We start from the raw sequence: 27,111 nt of genomic DNA, 5'->3' as shown, positions 1-27,111 counted from the left end.
CGGGAGTGACTGGAGCTGGGATTGGCTGGAACTGGGAATAACTGGAGCTGGGATTGGCTGGAACTGGGAATAACTGGAGCTGGGATTGGCTGGAATGGGGAGTGACTGGAGCTGGGATTGGCTGGAATGGGGAGTGACTGGAGCTGGGATTGGCTGGAACTGGGAGTGACTGGAGCTGGGATTGGCTGGAACTGGGAATGACTGGAACCGTGATTGGCTGGTTGCTGACACACAGAGCATTGAGCATGAGAACTGGCAATTAGTCAGGACCTAGTCTAATAGGAGGTGTGGGAAATCTGGCTCGCAGCTCACATTAAATGGATGTGCCCACTTAAAGGTAAGTGGCTACATAGGGGGACAAATATTGTTTCAGCCTTATGAAGGCGCAAGGTAGTTTTTAAATATTTGTCAGACTTTTCCAAGGTTGTGGGGGAGGAGGAGGAGGAAAAAATAGGGCCCGTTGCAAATATGGGACGCCGTATATTGTGATATTATTTGCTTTATTATTAATCCAGTGTGTAAACATTCTACGGAACTATTTCTTCAAGCATTTTACTACACGTCTGTTTCTTAATGGATTGGGGGAGGGGTCGTTGTGCAGAGCCTCACAAAATCTTCATCCAGCATTAGGGAGCATGGGGACCTAGGCATAGGAGAGGATGCTGTGCCTCTACGGAGGGAGAAGGAACAACTAGCCTTGGCTGAGGAGCCCAGGAAACAGATCTCAGGGGCCCAGTCTTCTAAAGAGCTATGATTAGGGAGCACTGATACCATGTGCAGGCACTGGAGACTGTCTCCATGCATTTGGTTGAGATGATGGACAAATGGTAGAAATCCATTACTCTCATCTGCAACACATTGCAGGAAGTTCCCCACAATCTGTAGGACACCCCGGACACGGTGAGAGGCTGGGAGACCCCGGACACGGTGAGAGGCTGTGAGACCCCGGACGCGGTGAGAGGCTGGGAGACCCCGGACACAGTGAGAGGCTGGGAGACCCCGGACACAGTGAGAGGCTGGGAGACCCCAGACACAGTGGGGTTGGGAGACCCTGGACACAGTAAGTGGCTGGCAGATATTGGACACAGTGACAGGCTGGGTGACCCCGGAGACAGTGACATGCTGGGATGCCATTGTTCCAATACACGCTGAGGGTTTCCGAGAGCTGACTGGGATAGTTCAGTCTGTATTGACACCGGCCTGTGGTACCTCTGAGCCCGTGCCCAGCGCCAGAGGACTGCAAGGAGTGGCACAGATCTCTGTGTCACTCCAGAGAGTGGCAATGAACCTGCTGCCTTAAGGCCCCCCTCAAGGCCTTCACATGGGAGAGCTTCAGACATAGGCCTCCCCGCTTTGACACTGCTACGAGAAGCAGCTGGGAGCCAGGCCCTCTGGGACAGCAGCTACCCAGAGACAAGAGTCACCTCGGGCCTCTAAGACTCCATGGGGACCATCTCAGCCCCCACCGCTTAACCTTATCTCACTCAAAAAGCACCTCATAGAAGTAGCAGACTAGGTGTTTGAGCAAGTTCGGTAGCTGGCACAAGCCGGCGAGAACTAGTTACGGACAGGGTGCATGAATTCTTTGGTGAATATTGTGCTGGAAAGTAAACACAGCTTAACTACAGAGTTCAAAGTTCATTTCTGTGTACATATGCAATTGTTTGGAGTTGGATGATGGCAGGGGAAATGTAGAAGGAGACAGAAGCCTTTGACAGTGAGGGGCATTTGAAGTGGAGGGGTGGTGGAGGAACAGAGGAGAACAGGCAGGAGTGAAGTGCCTTTATTTGGTATGTCAACTTTTATTCATTGAAAACACCGGGCTATAAGTTGCGTCCGCCTGTTCCAAGTCCTTTGTTCCTGTGCGCCTTCCTCATGTCTTGGGATGGAGGCCCTTCCCTATTGTCTTCATCATCATCCCCTTCAGCTTGTGGAAGCAGCAATCCTAACTAGGGGTAGGCAATAGATCTGGCCGTGCCAGCATCGCCCACATCCCAACAACAAATAAAAAAGTGAAGGAAAAAGAGGATGCGCAGTTGTTGAAAGGCGAAGAGGTAGGGATAGCGATGGGAAAGAGTAGGAGTAGGCATAGCGATGGGAAAGAGTAGGGATAGCGATGGGAATGAGGGGGTGACAGGAATAAGGAGGGGCATTGAGAAGGGGTAAAGGAAGTGAGAGTGAGGGGGACTGGAAGGAATACTGATGGGAGCAGGAGATGGGAGGGGAGCTGCATCAGCCACAGTTTCCCCGTAACCTCTACTGAAAAATGCAGCCCACAGCTGTCAGCAGCTCCTTTACCCCACCCCCCCCCCAACAACACCAACCCCACCCTCACCATCCTCCCTCCCCCCCACAACCCCCCAACAGCATTGTGGGAGAACCTTCACCACACAGACAGCTGCGGTTCAAGGCGGCCGCTCACCACCACCTTCTCAAGGGCAATTAGGGATGGGCAATAAATGCCAGCCTCGCCAGCGATGCCCACATTCCAAGAATGAATTTTTTTTTTAAAGTTTGTTTTAAGCATTTGATTAAATTTCCCTACGGTGTTTTGGAGATTTGAGCCCTAAGTGTCAGCCGTGGTTCAGTGGGTAGCACTCCCGCCTCTTGAGTCAGCAAGTCATGGGTTCAAGTCCCACTCCAGAGACTTCAGCATACAATCCAGGCTGACACTCCCAGTGCAGTATTGAAGGAGTGCTGCACTGTTGGAGGCACCGCCTTTCGGATGAGACGTTAAACTGAGGCCCCGTCTGCCCTCTCAAGTGAACGTAAAAGATCCCATGGCACTATTTCGAACAGCAGGGGAGTTCTCCCCGATGTCCTAACCAACATCACTAAAAAACAAATTATCTGATCATTATCACGTGGCTGTTTGTGGGAGCTTGATGTGCAAATTGGCTGCACATTTCCCTACATTACAACAGTGATTACATTTCAAAAAGTACTTCATTGGTTGGAAAACACTTTGGGGACGTCCTGGGGTAAAAGGTGCTGTAGAAATACAAGTTATTTCTTTTCTCTTAGGAATAATTCTGATCTAATTGTTTTTATAAAAATAATCTAACCTGGTTCTGACTGCATAATCATCTACAAATTTTAAAAATATATTGAAAGCACACGTTTGACAATCCATAAAATGACGATACCGAGGAAAATGTGTACTTTACAACTTTATTAGTGCTAGATGCCCACACAGGGCAAAAGGGAAAGTATAATTTACAGTGAAGGTTGGCCCAGGCCTGCTCACTTCCTGCTGGACTGCGGTGGGACCCACTCGTGAATCTTCTTGCGGGTGGTTGAATAAGGTACGTACTGCCCCGGCGTAGCACTCAAGTTAAACTGATGAGTCTTCCAGATAAACTTCTGGTGATCTGGCGGGTGTGTAGTGGGTGGATTTTCTGTACTGCAATGAAGCCAGCGATGCCTAAGGTAGCCAGGAAGTACAAAAAGGATCAAATGACCATCTCAGAAACTTCAAAAAGACAAAGTCGTGCCCAGCTGTGTTTTGTTTTCATTAGATGGGTATCTTGTGTGGTCTCCGCCTGGAGATAGGACCAAACAATCTGGAGCCCTTTTCTACAGATAGATACAAGAACTCCTGACCTACCAGGCCGGAAGGGAAGGCAGTGGCCGACAGACAAGGGAAGGTGGAATGCACCAAGCCCATCACTGTCCCACAATGGCAAGAAAATGATCCAACCCAACAACAAGGTCGAATAGTCCCTAAGCCCGGCTAACAGCTCACACCCCCACACCCCCTCCCCCCACCCTCACCGTCACTCTGCAGCATGTAACAGTCCTGTACGAGTATATACAGATTCACTGCATCAATATGTGCTCCTGGAAAGGTCGTGTACAAGAAAACAATGTACAACTGCATCAATATGCAAACTTGTCTACCATTTTAATGTTTAAAAAAGATGGAAATTCCCAGCTTTGATCTCTAGTCTGAGATGACTTCGCTGATCTCAGCTGGTGAGGCGGTGCGGGCACCACACTGGGTCACAGCTGGTGAGGACACCACACTGGGTCCCAGCTGGTGAGGCAGTGCGGGCACTTTCTCCGTAGCCCTGCAAACGTTTCCTTTTCAAGTTTATATCCAATTCCCCTTTGAAAGTTATTACTGAATCTGCTTCCACCACCCTTTCAGGCAGCGCATTCCAGATCATAAGAAGTTTCGATACTCACACAAGCCTAGCAGAAAATGTTCATAGTAAAAACTGTAAAAAAAACATTTAGACCCACACACAGATAGAAAATGTCACTGTGAAATGAGAATGGAGGGTTGTTGATTGAAACCTGTGCAAATTATTCCAACAGCTAAAGTACCAGGAGGAGTACACACAAACATGCAAATTGGACTGCAAAGCAATATAGTTTGTGCAGGAAACATAGGAACAGGAGTAGGCCATTCAGCCCCTCGTGCCTGCTCCGCCATTTGATAAGATCATGGCTGATCTGTGATCTAACTCCATATACCTGCCTTTGGCCCATATCCCTTAATACCTTTGGTTGCCAAAAAGCTATCTAGCTCAGATTTAAATTTAGCAATTGAGCTAGTATCAATTGCCGTTTGCGGAAGAGAGTTCCAAACTTCTACCACCCTTTGTGTGTAGAAATGTTTTCTAATCTCGCTCCTGAAAGGTCTGGCTCTAATTTTTAGACTGTGCCCCTTACTCCTAAAATCCCCAACCAGCGGAAATAGTTTCTCTCTATCCACCCTATCTGTTCCCCTTAGTATCTTATAAACTTCGATCAGATCACCCCTTAACCTTCGAAACTCTAGAGAATACAACCCCAATTAGTGTAATCTCTCCTCGTAACTTAACCCTTGAAGTCCAGATATCATTCTAGTAAACCTATGCTGCACTCCCTCCAAGGCCAATATGTCCTTCCGAAGGTGCGGTGCCCAGAACTGCTCACAGTACTCCAGGTGCGGTCTAACCAGGGTTTTGTATAGCTGCAGCTTAACTTCTGCCCCCTTGTACTTTAGTCCTCCAGATATAAAGGCCAGCATTCCATTAGCCTTATTGATTATTTTCTGCACCTGTTCATGACACTTCAATGATCTATGTACCTGTACCCCTAAGTCCCTTTGGACATCCACTGGTTTTAACTTTTTACCATTTAGAAAGTACCCTGTTCTATCCTTTTTTGATCCAAAGTGGATGACCTCACATTTGTCTACATTGAATTCCATTTGCCACAGTTTTGCCCATTCACCTAATCTATCAATATCGCTTTGTAATTTTATGTTTTCATCTACACTGCTTACAATGCCACCAATCTTTGTGTCATCGGCAAACTTAGATATGAGACTTTCTATGCCTTCATCTAAGTCGTTAATAAATATTGTGAATAATTGAGGCCCCAAGACAGATCCCTGTGGGACTCCACTAGTCACATCCTGCCAATGTGAGTACCTACCCATTATCCCTACTCTCTGTCGCCTTTCGCTCAGCCAACTTCCTAACCAAGTCCGTACTTCTCCCTTGATTCCACGGGCTTCTATCTTAGCTAACAGTCTCTTATGTGGGCCCCCATGACAGCAGGTACAAAGATCTTTAAAAGATGACAGGAAAGGCCATTAAAAAAAACAAGGGATTCTGGGTTAGGGATACTGAATATAAAAACAAGGAAATTATGTTGAATTTGTGCAAAACATTGTTTGGGCCACAATTGGAGTATTGTATGCAGTTCTGCACGGCCTTGGAACATAAGAATATATGAAATAGGAGCAGGAGTAGGCCATATGGTCCCTCGAGCCTGCTCCACCATTCAATAAGATCATGGCTGATCTTCTGCCTCAACTCCATTTTTCCACCCAATCCTCATATCCTTTGATTCTCAGAGTCCAAAAATCTATCGATCTCAGTCTTGAATATACTCAACGACTGAGCATCCACAGCGCTCTGGGGTAGAGAATTCCAAAGATTCACAACCCTCTGGGTGAAGAAATTTTTCTTCATCTCAGTCCTAAATGGCCGACCCCTTTATCTTGAGACTATGACCCCTGGTTCTAGACTGTCTAGCCAGGGGAAAGAGTTTCTCAGCATCTACCCTGCCAAGCTATCTAAGAATTTTATATGTTTCAATGAGATCACCTCTCATTCTTCTAAATTCCAGAGAGTATAGGCCCATTCTACTCAATCTCTCCTCATAGGTCAACCCTCTCATCCCAGGAATCAATCTAGTGAACCTTTGTTGCACCCCCTCTAAGGCAAGTATATCCTTCCTTAGGTAAGGAGACCAAAACTGTACACAGTACTCCAGGTGTGGTCTCACCAGAGCCCTATATAATTGCAGCAAGACCTGCTTCCTCTTATACTCCAACCCCCTTGCAATAAAGGTTAACATACCATTTGCCTTCCTAATTGCTTGCTGTTACCTGCATGTTAACTTTCTGTGATTCATGTACAAGGACACCCGAATCCCTCTGAACACCAACATTTCTTAGACTCTCACCTTTTAAAAAATATTCTGCTTTTCTATTCTTCCTACCAAAGTGAATAACCTCACATTTCACTCCATCAGCCACATTCTTGCCCACTCACTTAACCTGTCTATATCCCTTTGCTGACTCTTTGTGTCCTCTTCACAACTTACTTTCCCACCTAGCTTAGTATCGTCAGCAAACTTGGATACATTACACTCGGTCCCCTCATCTAAGTCATTGATATATTTTGTAAATAGCTGAGGCCCAAGCACCAATCCTTGTGGCACCCCACTAGTTACAACCTGCCAAACCAAAAATGACCCATTTATTCCTACTCACTATTTTCTATCCGTTAACCAATCCTCTATCCATGCTAATATATTACCCCCAATTCCAGGAGCTCTAATCTTGTGTAACAACCTCTTGTGTGGCACCTTATCGAATGCCTTTTAAAAATCCAAATATACTACATCCACTGGTTCCCCTTTATCTACCCTACTAGTTACATCCTCAAAAAACTCTAATAGATTTGTCAAACACGATTTCCCTTTCATAAAGCAAAGCTCGTCTCAGATCCTTGGTGACTTTCTCCCACGAGATCACCGCAGTTCCTAACCACAGATGGAGGATTCAGCAAGGAAGATTCTACTTCTGGTAAGTAGTCTCCCATTTTCTGGACTAAAAATAATCCATGGAAGAAAAAAACAAAAGTTCCCACTGAATCTGAAGGTTAGTTAAAGGCTATTCAGTGCTGCTTGGTTTAATGATCAGAAGTGGGTGGTATGAAACATGGAATCTGACCCTGTATCCAGCAGTACTTTTAGATGCATACACTACTAATTCTTGCAGTGACATTAAACCTATTACTGTATTTCCAGTTCTGAAACTGTAATTATCTCTCATCTCTGCCATGTAATTGCTTTATGGATGAAAGCTTGGACAGACAGATTAATGGCATCTGAAACTAAGCGTTATTTATTTTATTATGGACAATTTCCTCCTGTCCTGCAGGCATTGACTTTTGTTGTGGTAAGGCTTCATTCACAAAGGCAGGCTGTCCTCGGGTACCACGCCCCAATGGTCATTCCTCCTGTGTGAACCTCAAGATAATGAGTTTAGTGACATATTTAAGCATGGGAATATCACAGGTGAACCTGGTCCTGCCCTGGCCCACGGTCTACAAGCACACACTTTCACACCAGGCATCACTGGTTATCAACTGGGAGCAGAAATCATGGCTGATTACTAAGGGTCTCGACCCAACACATTCACCTGTTTCTTTTCTCTCTCAAGATGAGGTATTTCCAGCATTTCCCGCTTTTATTGCACCACCAGAACCCCACCAGACTTCTCCTGCCCTCTTTAACCGAGGAGCATTGAGACCAATTGTAGTACTTCAACTAATGCCCTGGGTGAAACCAGTTTACTCCACAGAGACCATGGATCAAACCTGCGATGTTCTCAGTCTGTATGTGCAGTTACACGTGAGCCCCAGGGAGAACTGCAATCGCATGAATTCCAAGCATCTCTCAGCTATCGTACTATGTCTTCTGAACTGCTGTTAGTAGAGTGGTCATGAATTGCTGAATAGTAATTCATAGAAAGTTTGCCAGAAAGTGGCGGGGTTGGCAGTCCAGCGCTCGCATTCCTAATCTCACCCTGTTGTCTTTACCAAGTAGTTATGTACTGGAGCTGCGCTTCCCAGAAATAGAACTGTAAATGGGGAAGTGCCAAGTACTGGAGTTCTGCCATTCTGCCCTCCAAGAAAAGGTTACAACCCGCTAACGTAGGAAGAAACATGGCTAGAATCTGAATTACGCATAACAGTGTACATGTAATCAACCCAACCTGGGTTGGTTCTTAACTGCATTCTGAAGTGGCCTAGTACCCCAACTCAATTGTAGCAAACTGCTAGAAAGGGAAAAAAAGAACACCGCACTTGGAGTACCGTGCACAGTTCTGGTCTCCACATTATAAAAAGGATATTGAGGCACTGGAGAGGGTGCAAAAAAGATTCACAAGGATGATACCAGAACTAAGAGGTTATACCTATCAGGAAAGATTGAGCAGGCTGGGGTTGTTTTCTCTAGAAAAGAGAAAACTGAGGGGTGACCTGTTGGAGGTCTTTAAGATTATGAAAGGGTTTGATAGGGTAGACGTAGAGAAGATGTTTCCACTTGTGGGGGAGACCAGAACTAGAGGTCAGAAATATAAAATAGTCACTAATAAACCCAATAGGGAATTCAGGAGAAACTTCTTTACTCGGAGAATGTGGAACATGCTACCACGAGGAGTAGTTGAGGCGAATAGCACAGATGCATTTAAGGGGAAGCTAGATAAACACATGAAAAAGGAACAGAAGGCTAGGTTGACAGCTTGAGATGAAGAAGGGTGGGAGGCGGCTCATGTGGAGCATAAACACCAGTATGGACCAGTCGGGTCAAATGGCCTGTTTCTGTGCTGTAAATTCTATGTAAAACCGTGTTGACTCTGCCTAATCATATTATGATTTTCTAAGTGCCCTGTCCTTAATAATAGATTCTAGCATTTTCCCTACTACTGATGTCAGGCTAACTGGCCTATAGTTCCCAGTTTTCTCTCTCCCTCCTTTTTTGAATAGCGGGGTTACATTTGCCACCTTCCAATCCACAGGGACTGTTCTAGAATTTAGGGAATTCTGGAAGATCTAAACCAATGCATCCACTATCTCTGCAGCCACCTCTTTTAGAACCCTTGGATGTAGGCCATCAGGTCCACGGGATTTGTTGGCTTTTAGTCCCATTAATTTCTCCAGTATTTTTTCTTTACTAATATTAATTACTTTAAGTTCCTCACTCTCATTAGACCCTTGGTTCCCCACTATTTCCAGTATGTTTTTTATGTCTTCTACTGTGAAGACAGATACAAAATATTTGTTTAATGTCTCTGCCTTTCCTTATTCACCATTATAATTTCTCCTGTCTCAGCCTCTAAGGGACCCACGTTTACTTTTGCTACTCTTCCTTTTTACATACTTGTAGAAGCTCTTACAATTTGTTTTTATATTTTCAGACTTAACTGCATCACCCTCAAACTCAATATGAAATTCTATCATATTATGATCACTGATCCCCAGAGGATCCTTAATTATAAGATTACTAATTAACCCTGTCTCATTACACAATACTAGATCTAAAATAGCCTGTTCCCTAGTTGGTTCCTTGACATAGTTTTCTAGAAAACATCTCGAATACATGGAAAGGGGACACTGAAGGTGCACTAGAATTATACCAGGAATGACAGGCTATCATTAGGTAGAAAGGATCAAACAATGGGTGTTTTTTTCACTGGGTAGAGAAGGTCAAGGATCTCATGGAGGTTTGCACAATGATGGATCGTTTCCATTGGCTGTTGAATTGGTAAGAAGGATCCACAGACTCAGATTTATCACTAGAAGGACAAAGGGGGAATTAGAATAAATATTTTCACACAGAGGGGTGATTAGAAGATGGAATGCTTTACGCCGAGGGGCTGTGGAGGCAGAGGTGATTAACAGCATTGAAAAGGGATTTAAAAGGATCCGGGCAAAGAGCAGGGAAGGAGGATCTGAGAAGATAGCTCCAGTTAAAGTGGTACAAGTGCGATGAGCCAAGGGCTGTGTTGTAATTTCCATGAATCTGTGCACTGGAATGTAATTTGGCTGTGTACAAATATTACGAGGCAATTTACACATGTAAAATACATTCACATGCAGCAATGAGCTGTGTGCATGATAAACAGTCTGAGGACAAGATTCGCCTGTATTGGAATACTTTTAAGAAGTGCTGTTTTCCCTCAAAATCTTGACCTGGGCCAATAACTGGGCACGTGTCTCATTATAAAGGAGCTCATGGGTAGAACACACTAAACCAATGCTTCAAACATGCTGCACCACTGGTATACACAGTCCAGTGTTGTTCTGGCTCCCAACTGTATATGCAGTGTCCACGGATGAGAGTAAATCACCCAGCTAAGCGAGCACAATGTTACACTGCAAAGATGAGCACTGTGAACTAAGCGTTTCCACAACTGCAAATGCAAGCACTGAACATGACTTAGGTTTACCATTCTGGAGGGACCATGCTTCCGTCTACTTCCCAGTATGTGCTCTTCCCATTCATCTCTTTGGTATAGTCAACCCATCTATGTCGACCTAGAAATTGAAACCATAAACTATGATCAACAAAATACCACATTCAAACTAATGAACCTGTCTCAACAATGCCTGGACGCATTTGTTCGGCCTGAATTTGCAAGTTTCTCCTTTACAGTGCGACAACAGTTATTACAGACCTCACAAAGCACTGGTTACATATATCACACCCAGTGTCTCGTGTCCCCAGGGATTCAGCACGGTAAGGGTTAAGCAAGCTAGGAAGCAAAACAGGCTTATTAAATTGAAGGCAGCACTTGACAAAATTAAGGATGAAAACAGTAAAGGTCAGAAGATACAGTAGGGAAGATGCAGAAAGGACTGTAAAACGGGGTGAAGACATTAACAACAGTCAAGGGGGTCATTTTAACTTTTGGTGGCAGTGCGAAATGGGTGATATCAGATCGGCTTCCCGTTATACACCTCATCCGATATTCCTTTCCACTGATTTCAAATCGGGAGAGATGTATAACGGGTGGCCAATCTGTTAGCGCCAGTTTTATACCATCACCAAAATCGAAAATGACCCCCAAGTACTCCAGGAATGCAATGACAGATAGGTTGTAGTACACCATAAGGATGTAATGAAAGAAAGAACGAACTTGCATTTATGTAGCACCTTTCACAACCTCAAGACATCCCAAAGCGGTTTACAGCCTATTAAGTACTTTTTGAAGTGTAGCCACCGTTGTAATGAAGGAAAACATGGCAGCCAATTTGCGCACAGCAAGATTCCACAAACAACATTGTGATAATGACCAGATAATCTTTTTAGTGGTGTTAGTTAAGGGATAAACATTGGCTAGGACATTGCGAACTCCCCTGCTCTTCAAATAATGCCTTGAGATCTTTTACCTGAGAGGGCAGACGGGCCCTCATTTTAACAACTCATCTGAAATACAGCTCCTCCGACAGTGCAGCACTCCCTCAGTACTACACTGGGATTATCAGCCTGGATTACGGGCTCAAGTCTCTAGAGTGGGACTTGAACCCACAACCATCTGAAACAGGGGCAAGAGTGCTACCCACTCAGCCACGGCTGACACGAATAGGCGATATATTGCAACTAAGCAACAACTGTACCAATCAGTAAACAGTGCTTACCAAAGAAGTAGCGTTTGTCTTCATAATATTTGTTTCCATACTTGTCTTCACCAATCAGTTTCCCAGTTTTTAGATCACTTGTTCTATAAAATCAAAGAGAAATCCGATTGATGGCAAACGCAGAGGTGACAATATACACACCTAACAAAGATAATCTTTATTTATAAAAATTCACACAGGTATTCAAAATGGTCATCCTGGAGAAAAGCACAAGGAACTTTCCTTGCCAATCAGAAAAGTTGACAATCAGCTTCATAAAATCTGACACTGCGCTCATAAAAAGAGCTGACAACTCAAATAAATAATTACAACTGAAACACAGCCCAAAAGATTGGCCTGTGGCAATTAAAATCATAGAAAGTTACGGCACAGGAGGCAGCTATTCGGCCCATTGCATCCATGCCAGCCGAAAAAGAGCTATCCACCTTAATCCCACTTTCCAGCACTTGGTCCGTAGCCCTGTAGTTTACTGCACTTCAAGTGCACATCCAAGTACTTTTTAAGTGAGTTGAGGGTTTCTGTCTCTACCGCCCTTTCAGGCAGTGAGTTCCAGACCCCCACCACCCTCTGGGTGAAAAAAATTCTAATCCTTCTACCAATTACTTTAAATCTATGCCCCCTGATCACTGACCCCTCTGCTATGGGAAATAGGTCCTGCCTATCCACTCTATCTGGTCCTGTCATAATTTTATATATCTCAATTAAATCTCCCCTCAGCCTCCTCTGTTCCAAAGAAAACAACCCCAGCCTATCCAATCTTTTCTCATAGATAAAATTCTCGAGCCCTGGCAACATCCTCGTAAATCTCCTCTATACCCTCTCTAGTGCAATCACATCTTTTCTGTAATGTGGTGACCAGAACTGTACGCAGTACACAAGCTGTGGCCTAACCAATGTCTTATACAGTTCTAGCATAACCTCCCAGCAATTATATTCTGTGCCTCGGCTAATAAGTATCCCGTATGCCTTTTTAACCACCTTATCTACCTGTCCTGCTACCTTCAGGGATCTGTGGACATGCACTCCAAGGTCCCTTTGTTCCTTTACACCTCTCAGTGTCCTCCCATTTATTGTGTATTCCCTTGCCTTGTTTGCCGTCCCCAAATGCATTACCTCACACTTCTCTGGATTGAATTCCATTTGCCACTTTTCTGCCCACCTGACCAGTCCATTGATATCTTCCTGCAGTCTACAGTTTTCCTCCTCACTATCAACCACATGGCCAATTATTGTATCATCTGCAAACTTCTAGATCAAGCTCCCCACGTTCAAGTCCAAATGATTAATATATACACCACAAAAAGCAATGAGCCTTGCGGGACCCCACTGGAAACAGCCTTCCAGTCACAAAAACACCCGTCAACCATTACCCTTTGCTTCCTGCCACTGAGCCAATTTTGGATCCAACTTGCCACTTACCCTTGCATCCCATGGGCTTTTATTTTTTTGACCAGTCTGCCATATGGGACCTTGTCAAAAGCCTTGCTGAAATCCATGTACACTACATCAAATGTGTTACCCTCATTGACCTTGTTACCTGCTCAAAAAAATTCAATCAAGTTAGTCAGACACGACCTTCCCGTAACAAATGCATGCTGACTGTCCTTGATTAACCCATGCCTTTCTAAATGACGATTTATGCTGTCCCTCAGAATCAATTCCAATAATTTTGCCCAACACCGAGGTTAGACTAACTGACCTATAATTATTCCGTCTATCTCTTTCTCCCTTTTAAACAACAGTACAACTTTAGCAGTCCTCCAATCCTCCGGCACCATGCCTGTAGCCAGGGAGAATCGGAAAATGATGGTCAGAGCCTCCGCTATTTCCTCCCTTGCTTCTCTTAGCAGCTTGGGATACGTTTCATCTGGGCCTGGCGATTTATCTACTTTCAAAGATGTTAAACCCCTTAATACTTCCTCTCTCACTATGTTTATCCCATCCAATATTTCACACTCCTTCTCCTCCTTAACTACAATCTCTGCATCGTCCCCCTCTTTTGTGAAGACAGACGCAAAGTATTCATTAAGAACGATACCAACATCTTCCGCCTCCACACATAGGTTACCTTTTTGGTCTCTAATAGGCCCTACTCTTTCCTTTGAAAGAAAAATTGATTGAGAAAGTGAGCTTTAATGCTGCAAAATTTATTTCCTTGCATAGTTTGAGGACATTCCACCACAACAGGAAATTTAGATTTTTACGTTCCCTTTCCAGCATTGAAGTGTACGGAGATAGAAACCAAAAAAGGTTAATCTGGATTTTAAAAAATATATATTTTAAATATTGAAATAAAAATAGTTCAGTCACAATTGATTCTTAGTTTTTGCAGCTTTGGAAGGTAATATTCTGAGAATAATAAGCAAACACACATCTGCATGGGTCAAAGCCAGGGATCTGGAATGCAAAGCCAGAGGGGGTGGTGGAGGCAGATTCAATCATGACCTTCAAAAGGGAACTGGATAAGTACTTGAAAGGAAAAAAATTGCAGGGCTACGGGGATAGGGCGGGGGAGTGGGACTAGCTGGATTGCTCGAGCTTAAAGCCAGCTCGGACTCGATGGGCCAAATGGCCTCCATCCATGCTGTAACCTTTCTATGATTCTAAAGCTGAATGAAATAATGTAAATAATAGTGTTCTGTCAGCCTATTTACATCATAGAATTATCGAAACAGAGCTAAATAAATCATCTTTAGTGTAAAATGTATTGAGGCAAACCATGTAATAACTTGTATTTCCATAGAGCTCAAGTGCAAGATGATGATTTTGCATTGGACTTTAATTTAAAAACAAAATAACATCACAATTAGTCAAAAAATTATGGTACGGGAGCACCAAGTAAACTTTTAAATGCTTTCAACAGTTGTTCTCCCAGATCCAACCTGTTTAGAGAGACACTGTACCCCATCCAACTCCCCACCCTTTCACTGAGACACTGTACCCCATCCAACTCCCCACCCTTTCACAGACACACTACCCCATCCAACTCCCCACCCTTTCACACAGACACAGTACCCCATCCAACTCCCCACCCTTTCACACAGACACTGTACCCCATCCAACTCCCCACCCTTTCACACACACTGTACCCCATCCAACTCCCCACCCTTTCACACAGACACTGTACCCCATCCAACTCCCCACACTTTCACACACACTGTACCCCATCCAACTCCCCACCCTTTCACACACACTACCCCATCCAACTCCCCACCCTTTCACACAGACACTGTACCCCATCCAACTCCCCACCCTTTCACAGACACAGTACCCCATCCAACTCCCCACCCTTTCACACAGACACTGTACCCCATCCAACTCCCCACCCTTTCACAGACACTGTACCCCATCCAACTCCCCACCCTTTCACAGACACAGTACCCCATCCAACTCCCCACCCTTTCACACAGACACTGTACCCCATCCAACTCCCCACCCTTTCACACAGACACTGCACCCCATCCAACTCCCCACCCTGACACACAGACACAGTACCCCATCCAACTCCCCACCCTTTCACACAGACACTGTACCCCATCCAACTCCCCACCCTGACACACAGACACTGTACCCCATCCAACTCCCCACCCTTTCACACAGACACTGTACCCCATCCAACTCCCCACCCTCTCACACACACACTGTACCCCATCCAACTCCCCACCCTCTCACACACACACTGTACCCCATCCAACTCCCCACCCTCTCACACACACACTGTACCCCATCCAACTCCCCACCCTCTCACACACACACTGTACCCCATCCGACTCCCCACCCTTTCACACACACACTGTACCCCATCCAACTCCCCACCCTTTCACACACACTGTACCCCATCCAACTCCCCACCCTTTCACACACACTGTACCCCATCCAACTCCCCACACTTTCACACACACTGTACCCCATCCAACTCCCCACCCTTTCACACACACACTGTACCCCATCCAACTCCCCACCCTTTCACACAGACACTGTACCCCACCCAACTCCCCACCCTCTCACACAGACACTGTACCCCATCCAACTCCCCACCCTTTCACACAGACACTGTACCCCATCCAACTCCCCACCCTCTCACACACACACTGTACCCCATCCAACTCCCCACCCTCTCACACACACACTGTACCCCATCCAACTCCCCACCCTCTCACACACACACTGTACCCCATCCAACTCCCCACCCTCTCACACACACACTGTACCCCATCCAACTCCCCACCCTTTCACACACACTGTACCCCATCCAACTCCCCACCCTTTCACACACACTGTACCCCATCCAACTCCCCACCCTTTCACACACACACTGTACCCCATCCAACTCCCCACCCTTTCACACACACTGTACCCCATCCAACTCCCCACCCTTTCACACAGACACTGTACCCCACCCAACTCCCCACCCTCTCACACAGACACTGTACCCCATCTAACTCCCCACCCTTTCACACACACTGTACCCCATCCAACTCCCCACACTTTCACACAGACACTGTACCCCATCCAACTCCCCACCCTTTCACACACACTGTACCCCATCCAACTCCCCACCCTTTCACACAGACACTGTATCCCATCCAACTCCCCACCCTCTCACACAGACACTGTACCCCATCCAACTCCCCACCCTTTCACACAGACACTGTATCCCATCCAACTCCCCACCCTTTCACACAGACACTGTATCCCATCCAACTCCCCACCCTTTCACTGAGACACTGTACCCCATCCAACTCCCCACCCTTTCACACAGACACTGTTCCCCATCCAACTCCCCACCCTTTCACTGAGACACTGTACCCCATCCAACTCCCCACCCTTTCACACACACTGTACCCCATCCAACTCCCCACCCTTTCACACAGACACTGTACCCCATCCAACTCCCCACCCTTTCACACAGACACTGTTCCCCATCCAACTCCCCACCCTTTCACACACTGTACCCCATCCAACTCCCCACCCTTTCACACACTGTACCCCATCCAACTCCCCACCCTTTCACTGAGACACTGTACCCCATCCAACTCCCCACCCTTTCACACAGACACTGTATCCCATCCAACTCCCCACCCTTTCACTGAGACACTGTACCCCATCCAACTCCCCACCCTCTCACACAGACACTGTACCCCATCCAACTCCCCACCCTTTCACACAGACACTGTTCCCCATCCAACTCCCCACCCTTTCACAGAGACACTGTATCCCATCCAACTCCCCACCCTTTCACACAGACACTGTTCCCCATCCAACTCCCCACCCTTTCACACACTGTACCCCATCCAACTCCCCACTCTTACATAGACACTGTTCCCCATCCAACTCCCCACCCTCTCACACAGACACTGTTCCCCATCCAACTCCCCACCCTTTCACACACTGTACCCCATCCAACTCCCCACTCTTACATAGACACTGTTCCCCATCCAACTCCCCACCCTTTCACACAGACACTGTACCCCATCCAACTCCCCACCCTTTCACACAGACACTGTTCCCCATCCAACTCCCCACTCACACAGACACTGTTCCCCATCCAACTCCCCACTCACACAGACACTGTACCCCATCCAACTCCCCACTCTTACAGAGACACTGTAACCCATCCAAAATTCAATAACCGAGTGAAGGACATTGTGTAAATCCATAGGGAACCTAGCAGTCCATTCATTTCCAACGGGTGCAGCCTTCAAGTATGTGACCTACACCTTGTAAATGGCCGCTGCATCAAAAGGGGGAAGTACGAAGACCCCATTTGTAGTCATCTGCCGCACATCTGATCATCGCACATCTGAAATGATTGAGCTTTGCCCACAGATGGGGTGGAAGATCAAAACCAGGGGCTGGACTCTAGTCACTGGCCGTGTTTGAAGTTTGCTTTTGCCAAGGTATGGTCCAGTGTATCCCCTTGTTACACAGGCTTTGGGACATGTGGTCCAGTCTGTGTTCATTCAGGACATTGAGCTATTTGTTCCCTGGAACATAGGAACAGGATTAGTCGGTTCATCCCCTCGAGCAATTACATCTTGCCTGATCTGTATTTTCACTCCATTTACCCGCCCTTGCTCCATATCCCTTGATACCCTCACCTAACAAAAATCTATCAATCTCAGTCTTGAAAACTCCAACTGACCCCAGCATCCACAGCCTTTTGGGGCAGAGTTTCAGATGTGTGAAAAAGTGTTTCCTGAAGGAAAGAGATTCTCTGTATCTACCCTAATGAATCCTTTTAACATTTTAAACACCTCGATCAGATCACCCCTCAATCTTCTACATTCAAGGGGATACAAGACAAGTTTATACAACCTACTCTCATAATATAATCCTCCCGGTATCATTCTGGTGAATCTGCACTATAGCTCCTCCAAGGCCAATATATCCTTCCTGAGGTGCGGTGCCCAGAACTCCAGATGTCGTCTGACCAAGGCTCTCTATAACTGAAGCATCACTTCCCCTAGTTTGTATTCCAGCCCCCTTGAGATAAAGGCTAACATTCCATTAGCCTTTTTGATTAATTTATGTATCTGTCTTACTAGCTTTTAGTGAGTTGTGTACATGGATACCTAAATCCCTTTGCTCCTCCACAGTTCCTAGCTTCTCACCATTTAGAAAATACTCCAACCTGTCCATCTTGGATCCAAAGTGGATGACCTCACATGGAACTTCATTTTCCAGTTTTGCCCACTCACTTAATCTGTTTATGTCCCTTTGCAACTTCCTGCTCCCATCTACACTACTTACTGTGCCACCTAACAGTGTCATCTGCAAACTTTCTATTCCTTCATCCAAGCATTGATAGATATAGTGAAAGGCTGAAGCTGGGGGCCACCACTAGTCACATTCTGCCAATCAGAGAGCAAACTCTTTATCCCTACATTCTGTCTCCTACCCCCCAACCAATTACCAACCCACGCCACAAGATTGCCTCCAATTCCGTCCGCTTTCATTTTTACTAATAACCACTTGTGTGGAACCTTATCGAAGGCCTTCTGGAAGTCCATATAGACAACTTCCATAGACACTCCCCTATTCACCATGTTGGTGACCTCCTCAAAAAATTCAACTAAATTAGGTGGACATGACTTACCCATCACAATCCATGCTGGCTCTTTCTGATCAGCTCAAATTTATCCAAGTGTTCAGTCACGCTGAATTCTAGTAACTTCCCCACAACTGACATCAGACCGACAGGTCTGTAGTTACCTCTTTCCCACCCTTCTTAAATAATGAAGTGACATTTGCAGTTTTCCAATCCAATGGCACAATTCCCAAATCAAGAGGGTTATGGAAGATTATGACTGACACATCTGCAATTTCCTCACCTGTTAATACCCTGGGGTGGAAACCATTAGGTCCTGGAGATTTGTTTATCTTAAGTTTCACTATTTTCTCCATTACCATTCTTTTTAAAGTTGTATTAAATCCAATAAGTTCCTCCCCTTGATTAATCTTTAGGTTCCCTTGTACCGCTGGTATTTTGTTCTCTTCCCCCACTGTGAAGTATACACAGTACTCATTTAACAAGTTTCCCATTTCCTTATTGTCGATTACAGTATCACCTGCATCGGTCTTTAATGGGCCCACATTCCCCATTACCACTCTCTTTCTCTTAATATATTTATAATTTTTTTTTACTGTTAACCTCGATAGCACTTGCAAGTTTTTTTTTCACATTCCCTTTTTGCAGCTCTTATTATTTTCTTTGTATCCCATTGTTGCTTTTTATAGATCTCCCAGTCCGTTGTGTTTTGACTTATCCAGGCATTTTTGTAATCCTTTTCTTTTAGCTTGATACTGTCTCTTGCCTCATTTGTTGACCATGGTTGCTTAACTATACAAGTGGAGCTTTTGCCTTTTAGGGGTATGTACTGGTTTTGTATTGTACCAAATACTTTTTGAAAACCTCCACTATTTGTCTGTAGGTTTACCCATTAACAGTTCAGCCCAGTTTACTGTGGTCAGTTTATGTCTCATTCCTTCAAAGTTTGCCTTACTTAAATTCAAAACCTTGGTTTGTGACTCTCCCTTCTCCCTCTCAAACTTAACATCATATTATGGTCATTGTTCGCGAGATGTTCCTTTACCGCGAGATTGTTAACTAATTCTGGCTCGTTACTTATCACAAAGTCTAGTACGGCCTGTTCCCTTGTCGGTTCTAAAACATATTGTTCCAGAAAATGGTCCCGAATACACTCTAGAAATTCGCTGCCTTTATGACTTGAGCTGTTCTGCTTCTCCCAGTCTGTCTGGAAATTAAATCTCCCATTATAATCGTTCTGCTTTTGCTACAAGCTTCTCTGATCTCCATATTTATGCATTCCACTACCACATCACTGTTGTCAGGAGTTCTGGCGACAACTCCCACCTTGTAGCCTTTAGTGTTTAATTTTACCCAGAGAGTTTCCACTGACTGCTCACCCTTACTGATATCTTTTCTTTCAACTGCTCTAATTGTGTCTTTTATCAATATTGCTTCTCCTCCTTTCCCAATTTCCAAGTCCTTTCTAAAGACCTTATAGCCTGGAATATTTAGCGCCCAGTCATTCCCAGTTTGTAGCCAGGTCTCTATAATGGCTACTACGTCATACCTTTTAAGCTGAATTTGTGCTTCCAAGTGGCTTGCTTTATTCCTGATGCTACATGCATTTGTGTACAGAACTCTTTGGGTAACTGTCCCCACCCACGCTGCCCTGATGGTGTTTTTCTCACACTATTCTTGTTTTTCATCATTCCTGTTTTATTTCTATCAGATCATAGAAAGGTTACAGCACGGAAGGAGGCCATTCGGCCCATTGAGTTCGTGCCGGTTCTATGCAAAGGCAATCCAGCTAGTCCCACTCCCCTACTCTATCCCCATGGCCCTGCAATTTTTTTCCTTTCAAGTACTTATTCAGTTCCCTTTTGAAGGCCATGATTGAATCTGCCTCCACCACCCCTTCAGGCAGTGCAGTCCTGATCCTAACCATTACTTCCTATACTTTTTTGGGAATCTGGAGTATTTATATTATCTTTATCACTTTTTGTAGTCTGATCTCATCTCTTTTTCTTATCGTTAGGTTAATTATCATTTTTACTATTCTTTCTGTTCAAACCTCTTCCCTCTTTATTGGTTTAAAGTCCTTTCTACTCTGCCTGTTTCTCCCTCTGCCTCGCTCTTCCCCTTTATCTCCCTCCCCGTCTGTGTATTTTTTGTTCCGTATCCCTGTCTGTATTTCTCTCTCCACCTGTCACTCAGGGTGACCCTGTGTTCTGTCTGTCTCTCGCTGTATTTGTCACATTGTGATTCTCTTTGTCTGTGTATCTTTCTCTGACTGCCGCTCTTTGTTGCTCCAGCTTTCTCTTCCTCTCTCTGTCTGTAACACTCCCACTCTATATCTATCTGTATTTTTCTTTTTCACCATCTCCCTGTCTCTCTGCTACTGGGTCTGTATCTCCTTCTTCCTGTCATTCTTTTTCTCAGTGACTGTCTCTCCTTCCCTCCCTCCCTCACTCTCCCCGTCTCATCTCCCTTTCAAATTGTTCCTTTTCTCTCTCCCTTACGCTCCCTCTCCCTGCATTGCTTCCTCACCTCCCTCCCTCACCTCCCTCCCCGCCTCACTCCCTCTCTCCCCACCTCACTCTCTCTCCCCCCCCCACTCTCTCTCTCCCCCCCTCACTCACTCTCTCTCTCTCCCCCTCACTCTCTCTCCCCCCCTCACTCTCTCTCCCCCCCCTCCTCTCTCCCCCCCCCTCCTCTCTCCCCCCCCCCTCCTCTCTCCCCCCCCCCTCCTCTCTCCCCCCCCCCTCCTCTCTCCCCCCCCCTCCTCTCTCCCCCCCCCCTCTCCCCCCCCCTCACTCACTCTCTCTCTCCCCCCCCCACTCTCTCCCTCCCCCCTCTCTCCCCCCCCCCTCACTCACTCTCTCCCCCCCCCCCCCCCCCCACTCACTCTCTCCCCCCCCCACTACTCACTCTCTCCCCCCCCCACTCTCTCCCTCCCCCCCCCCCCCACTCTCTCCCTCCCCCCCCTCACTCACTCTCTCCCCCCCCCTCACTCACTCTCTCCCCCCCCCCCTCACTCACTCTCTACCCCCCCCTCACTCACTCTCTCTCTCCCCCCCCTCACTCACTCTCTACCCCCCCCTCACTCACTCTCTCCCCCCCCCTCTCTCCCCCCCCCCCACTCACTCTCTCCCCCCCCTCACTCTCTCTCTCTCTCCCCCCCCCCCCCTCACTCTCTCTCTCTCTCCCCCCCCCTCACTCTCTCTCTCTCCCCCCCCCCTCACTCTCTCTCTCTCCCCCCCCCCCCTCACTCTCTCTCTCTCTCTCCCCCCCCTCACTCTCTCTCTCCCCCCCCTCACTCACTCTCCCCCCCCCCCCCTCACTCTCTCCCCCCCCCCCCTCACTCTCTCCCCCCCCCCCTCACTCTCTCCCCCCCCCCTCACTCTCTCTCTCCCCCCCTCACTCACTCTCTCCCCCCCCTCACTCTCTCTCCCACTCCCCCCCCCCCCCCCCCTCACTCTCTCTCTCTCCCCCCCCCTCACTCTCTCTCTCTCCCCCCCCCCTCACTCTCTCTCTCCCCCCCCCCCTCACTCTCTCTCTCTCTCCCCCCCCCTCACTCTCTCTCCTCCCCCCCCTCACTCACTCTCTCCCCCCCCCCCCCTCACTCTCTCCCCCCCCCCCCCTCACTCTCTCCCCCCCCTCACTCACTCTCTCTCTCCCCCCCCCCTCACTCACTCTCTCTCTCCCCCCCCCCCTCACTCACTCTCTCTCTCCCCCCCCCCTCACTCTCTCTCTCCCCCCCCCTCACTCACTCTCTCTCTCCCCCCCCCCCCCCTCACTCACTCTCTCTCTCCCCCCCCCTCACTCACTCTCTCTCTCTCTCCCCCCCCCCTCACTCACTCTCTCCCCCCCCCCCTCACTCACTCTCTCCCCCCCCCCCCTCACTCACTCTCTCCCCCCCCCCCTCACTCACTCTCTCCCTCTCCCCCCCCCCCCACACTCACTCTCTCTCTCCCCCCCCCCTCACTCACTCTCTCTCTCCCCCCCACCCCTCACTCTCTCTCCCTCTCTCTCTCCCCCCCCCCCCTCACTCTCTCCCCCCCCCCCCTCACTCACTCTCTCTCTCCCCCCCCCCTCCCTCACTCTCTCTCTCCCCCCCCTCCCTCACTCTCTCTCTCCCCCCCCCTCACTCACTCTCTCTCTCCCCCCCCTCACTCACTCTCTCTCCCCCCCCCCTCACTCTCTCTCTCTCCCCCCCCTCACTCTCTCTCTCTCTCTCTCCCCCCCCCCTCACTCACTCTCTCTCTCCCCCCCCCCTCACTCACTCTCTCTCTCTCCCCCCCCCCTCACTCACTCACTCTCTCTCCCCCCCTCACTCTCTCTCTCTCCCCCCCCTCACTCACTCTCTCTCTCCCCCCCCTCACTCACTCTCTCTCTCCCCCCCCCTCACTCACTCTCTCTCCCCCCCCCCCCTCACTCACTCTCTCTCTCCCCCCCCCTCACTCACTCTCTCTCTCTCCCCCCACCCTCACTCACTCTCTCTCTCCCCCCCCCACTCACTCTCTCTCTCCCCCCCCCCCTCACTCTCTCTCTCCTCCCCCCCCCTCACTCACTCTCTCCCCCCCCCCCCTCACTCACTCTCTCCCCCCCCCCTCACTCACTCTCTCTCTCCCCCCCCTCACTCACTCTCTCTCTCCCCCCCCCCCTCACTCACTCACTCTCTCCCCCCCCCCTCACTCTCTCTCTCTCTCTCCCCCCCCCTCACTCACTCTCTCTCCCCCCCCCCTCACTCACTCTCTCTCTCCCCCCCCCTCACTCTCTCTCTCTCTCCCCCCCCCCTCACTCACTCTCTCTCTCCCCCCCCCTCACTCACTCTCTCTCTCTCCCCCCCCCCTCACTCACTCTCTCTCTCCCCCCCCTCACTCTCCCCCCCCCCCTCACTCTCTCTCTCTCTCTCTCTCTCCCCCCCCCTCACTCACTCACTCTCTCTCCCCCCCCCTCACTCACTCTCTCTCTCCCCCCCCTCACTCACTCTCTCTCCCCCCCCCCCTCACTCTCTCTCTCTCTCCCCCCCCCCTCACTCACTCTCTCTCCCCCCCCCCTCACTCACTCACTCTCTCTCTCCCCCCCCTCACTCACTCTCTCTCCCCCCCCCCCTCACTCTCTCTCTCTCTCTCCCCCCCCCCCTCACTCACTCTCTCTCCCCCCCCCCTCACTCACTCTCTCTCCCCCCCCCTCACTCACTCTCTCTCTCCCCCCCCCTCACTCACTCTCTCTCTCCCCCCCCCTCACTCACTCTCTCTCTCCCCCCCCCCCCCCTCACTCACTCTCTCTCTCCCCCCCCCCCCTCACTCACTCTCTCTCTCCCCCCCCCCCTCACTCACTCTCTCCCCCCCCCCTCACTCACTCTCTCTCCCCCCCCACTCCCCCCCCCCCCCTCACTCACTCTCTCTCTCCCCCCCCACTCTCCCCCCCCCCCCACTCACTCTCTCTCTCTCCCCCCCCCCTCACTCACTCTCTCTCTCTCTCTCCCCCCCCTCACTCACTCTCTCTCTCTCCCCCCCCCTCACTCTCTCTCTCCCCCCCCCACTCTCCGCCCCCCCCCTCACTCACTCTCTCTCTCTCTCTCCCCCCCCCTCACTCTCTCTCTCTCTCCCCCCCCCCAACCACTCTCTCTCTCTCCCCCCCCCTCACTCTCTCTCTCTCTCCCCCCCCCCAACCACTCTCTCTCTCCCCTCACTCACTCACTCTCTCTCTCTCTCTCCCCCCCCCTCACTCACTCTCTCTCTCCCGTCACTCACTCACTCTCCCCCCCCCCTCACTCACTCACCCCCCCCCCCTCACTCACCCCCCCCCTCACTCACCCCCCCCCTCACTCACCCCCCCCCCCCCTCACTCACCCCCCCCCCCTCACTCACCCCCCCCCCTCACTCACCCCCCCCCCCCTCACTCTCTCTCTCTCCCCCCACCTCACTCTCTCTCCCCCCCCTCACTCACTCTCCCCCCCTCACTCTCTCTCTCTCCCCCCCCCCTCACTCACTCTCTCTCCCCCCCCCCCTCACTCTCTCTCTTCCCCCCCCCCTCACTCACTCTCTCCCCCCCCCCCCTCACTCTCTCTCTTCCCCCCCCCTCACTCACTCTCTCTCCCCCCCCCCTCACTCACTCTCTCTCCCCCCCCTCACTCTCTCTCTCTCCCCCCCCTCACTCTGTCTCTCTCCCCCCCCTCACTCTCTCTCTCTCTCTCTCCCCCCCCCCTCACTCACTCTCTCTCTCCCCCCCCTCACTCACTCTCTCTCTCCCCCCCCCCTCACTCACTCTCTCTCTCCCCCCCCCTCACTCACTCTCTCTCTCCCCCCCCCCTCACTCACTCTCTCTCTCTCTCCCCCCCCTCACTCACTCTCTCTCCCCCCCCCTCACTCACTCCCTCTCTCCCCCCCCTCACTCACTCTCTCTCCCCCCCCCCTCACTCACTCTCTCTCCCCCCCCCCTCACTCACTCCCTCTCTCCCCCCCCTCACTCACTCTCTCTCCCCCCCCCTCACTCTCTCTCTCTCTCCCCCCCCCTCACTCACACTCTCTCTCCCCCCCCCTCACTCACTCTCTCTCCCCCCCCCTCACTCACTCTCTCTCTCCTCCCCTCACTCACTCTCTCTCTCTCTCTCTCCTCCCCTCACTCACTCTCTCTCTCCCCCCCCCCTCACTCTCTCTCTCCCCCCCCCCTCACTCTCTCTCTCCCCCCCCCCCTCACTCTCTCTCTCTCTCTCCCCCCCCCCTCACTCACTCTCTCTCTCCCCCCCTCACTCTCTCCCCCCCCCCCCTCACTCACTCTCTCTCCCCCCCCCCTCACTCACTCTCTCTCCCCCCCCCCCTCACTCACTCTCTCTCCCCCCCCCCTCACTCACTCTCTCTCCCCCCCCCCCTCACTCACTCTCTCTCCCCCCCCCCCTCACTCACTCTCTCTCCCCCCCCCCCTCACTCACTCTCTCTCCCCCCCCCCTCACTCACTCTCTCTCCCCCCCCCCCTCACTCACTCTCTCTCCCCCCCCCCCTCACTCACTCTCTCTCCCCCCCCCCCTCACTCACTCTCTCTCCCCCCCCCCTCACTCACTCTCTCTCCCCCCCCCCTCACTCACTCTCTCTCCCCCCCCCCTCACTCACTCTCTCTCCCCCCCCCCCTCACTCACTCTCTCTCCCCCCCCCCCTCACTCACTCTCTCTCCCCCCCCCCTCACTCACTCTCTCTCCCCCCCCCCCCTCACTCACTCTCTCTCCCCCCCCCCCTCACTCACTCTCCCCCCCCCCCTCACTCACTCTCTCTCCCCCCCCCCCTCACTCACTCTCTCTCCCCCCCCCCCCTCACTCACTCTCTCTCCCCCCCCCCCCTCACTCACTCTCTCTCCCCCCCCCCCCTCACTCACTCTCTCTCCCCCCCCCCCTCACTCACTCTCTCTCCCCCCCCCCCCTCACTCACTCTCTCTCCCCCCCCCCCCTCACTCACTCTCTCTCCCCCCCCCCCCTCACTCACTCTCTCTCCCCCCCCCCCCTCACTCACTCTCTCTCCCCCCCCCCCCCTCACTCACTCTCTCTCCCCCCCCCCCCCTCACTCACTCTCCCCCCCCCCCTCACTCACTCTCTCTCCCCCCCCCCCCCTCACTCACTCTCTCTCCCCCCCCCCCCCCTCACTCACTCTCCCCCCCCCCCTCACTCACTCTCTCTCCCCCCCCCCCCCCTCACTCTCTCTCTCTCCCCCCCCCCCCTCACTCACTCTCTCTCCCCCCCCCCCCTCTCACTCTCTCTCCCCCCCCCCCCCCCTCACTCACTCTCTCTCCCCCCCCCCCTCTCTCAGGGTGACCCTGTCTCTCTGATTGACTGCCTCTCTCTCTCTTATTTTTTGCCCGCTGCCCTGATCCCGACATAGAATCGAATCAAATCCCCTCCGCCCTGCCTCTCACCTCAGGACTTGCCAGAAAGCACCACGGACACCACCGTGGCTCCAAAACTGGGCCCAGCCCCGCCTGAGAACAGGTAGAATATCCGCCATCACACAGCCGGCTCTCCGCCTCCGTCCCACAGCGCCCCCCGCGGCCAGCTGACAGCACCGTCCCACAGCGCCCCCCCCGCGGCCAGCTGACAGCACCGTCCCACAGCGCCCCCCCCGCGGCCAGCTGACAGCACCGTCCCACAGCGCCCCCCGCGGCCAGCTGACAGCACCGTCCCACAGCGCCCCCCGCGGCCAGCTGACAGCACCGTCCCACAGCGCCCCCCCGCGGCCAGCTGACAGCACCGTCCCACAGCGCCCCCCCGCGGCCAGCTGACAGCACCGTCCCACAGCGCCCCCCCCCGCGGCCAGCTGACAGCACCGTCCCACAGCGCCCCCCCCGCGGCCAGCTGACAGCACCGTCCCACAGCGC

General features: G+C 50.3%; 1 protein-coding gene across 1 annotated transcript; it reads right to left on the bottom strand.

The window, feature by feature from the left end:
* Nucleotides 1-3,157: 3,157 nt before the first annotated feature.
* Nucleotides 3,158-26,792, bottom strand: ndufa12 (NADH:ubiquinone oxidoreductase subunit A12). The gene is made up of 4 exons (XM_068005311.1): nt 26,653-26,792; nt 11,712-11,794; nt 10,520-10,607; nt 3,158-3,424 (listed from the first exon to the last, which is right to left on the bottom strand). Exons 1-4 carry the CDS (start codon nt 26,739-26,741, stop codon nt 3,244-3,246), a joined length of 441 nt encoding a protein of 146 aa, XP_067861412.1. The 5' UTR covers nt 26,742-26,792; the 3' UTR covers nt 3,158-3,243.
* Between the last annotated feature and the right edge of the window lie 319 nt (nt 26,793-27,111).

Source organism: Heptranchias perlo, chromosome 24 (genome assembly GCF_035084215.1).
Source record: "Heptranchias perlo isolate sHepPer1 chromosome 24, sHepPer1.hap1, whole genome shotgun sequence".
Taxonomy (NCBI): domain Eukaryota; kingdom Metazoa; phylum Chordata; class Chondrichthyes; order Hexanchiformes; family Hexanchidae; genus Heptranchias; species Heptranchias perlo.
Note: the sequence above shows the minus strand (reverse complement) of the source record. Positions and strands in the feature narration are given on the sequence as shown.

Coding starts and splice junctions, on each gene's coding strand:
- ndufa12 (XM_068005311.1), bottom strand. CDS start 26,741: ATGGCGGATATTCTACCTGTTCTCAGGCGGGGCTGGGCCCAGTTTTGG. Junction 11,795..26,652: donor GCTTTCTGGCAAGTCCTGAG/GTGAGAGGCAGG, acceptor TTGATTTTATAG/AACAAGTGATCTAAAAACTG. Junction 10,608..11,711: donor AGACAAACGCTACTTCTTTG/GTAAGCACTGTT, acceptor TTCAATTTCTAG/GTCGACATAGATGGGTTGAC.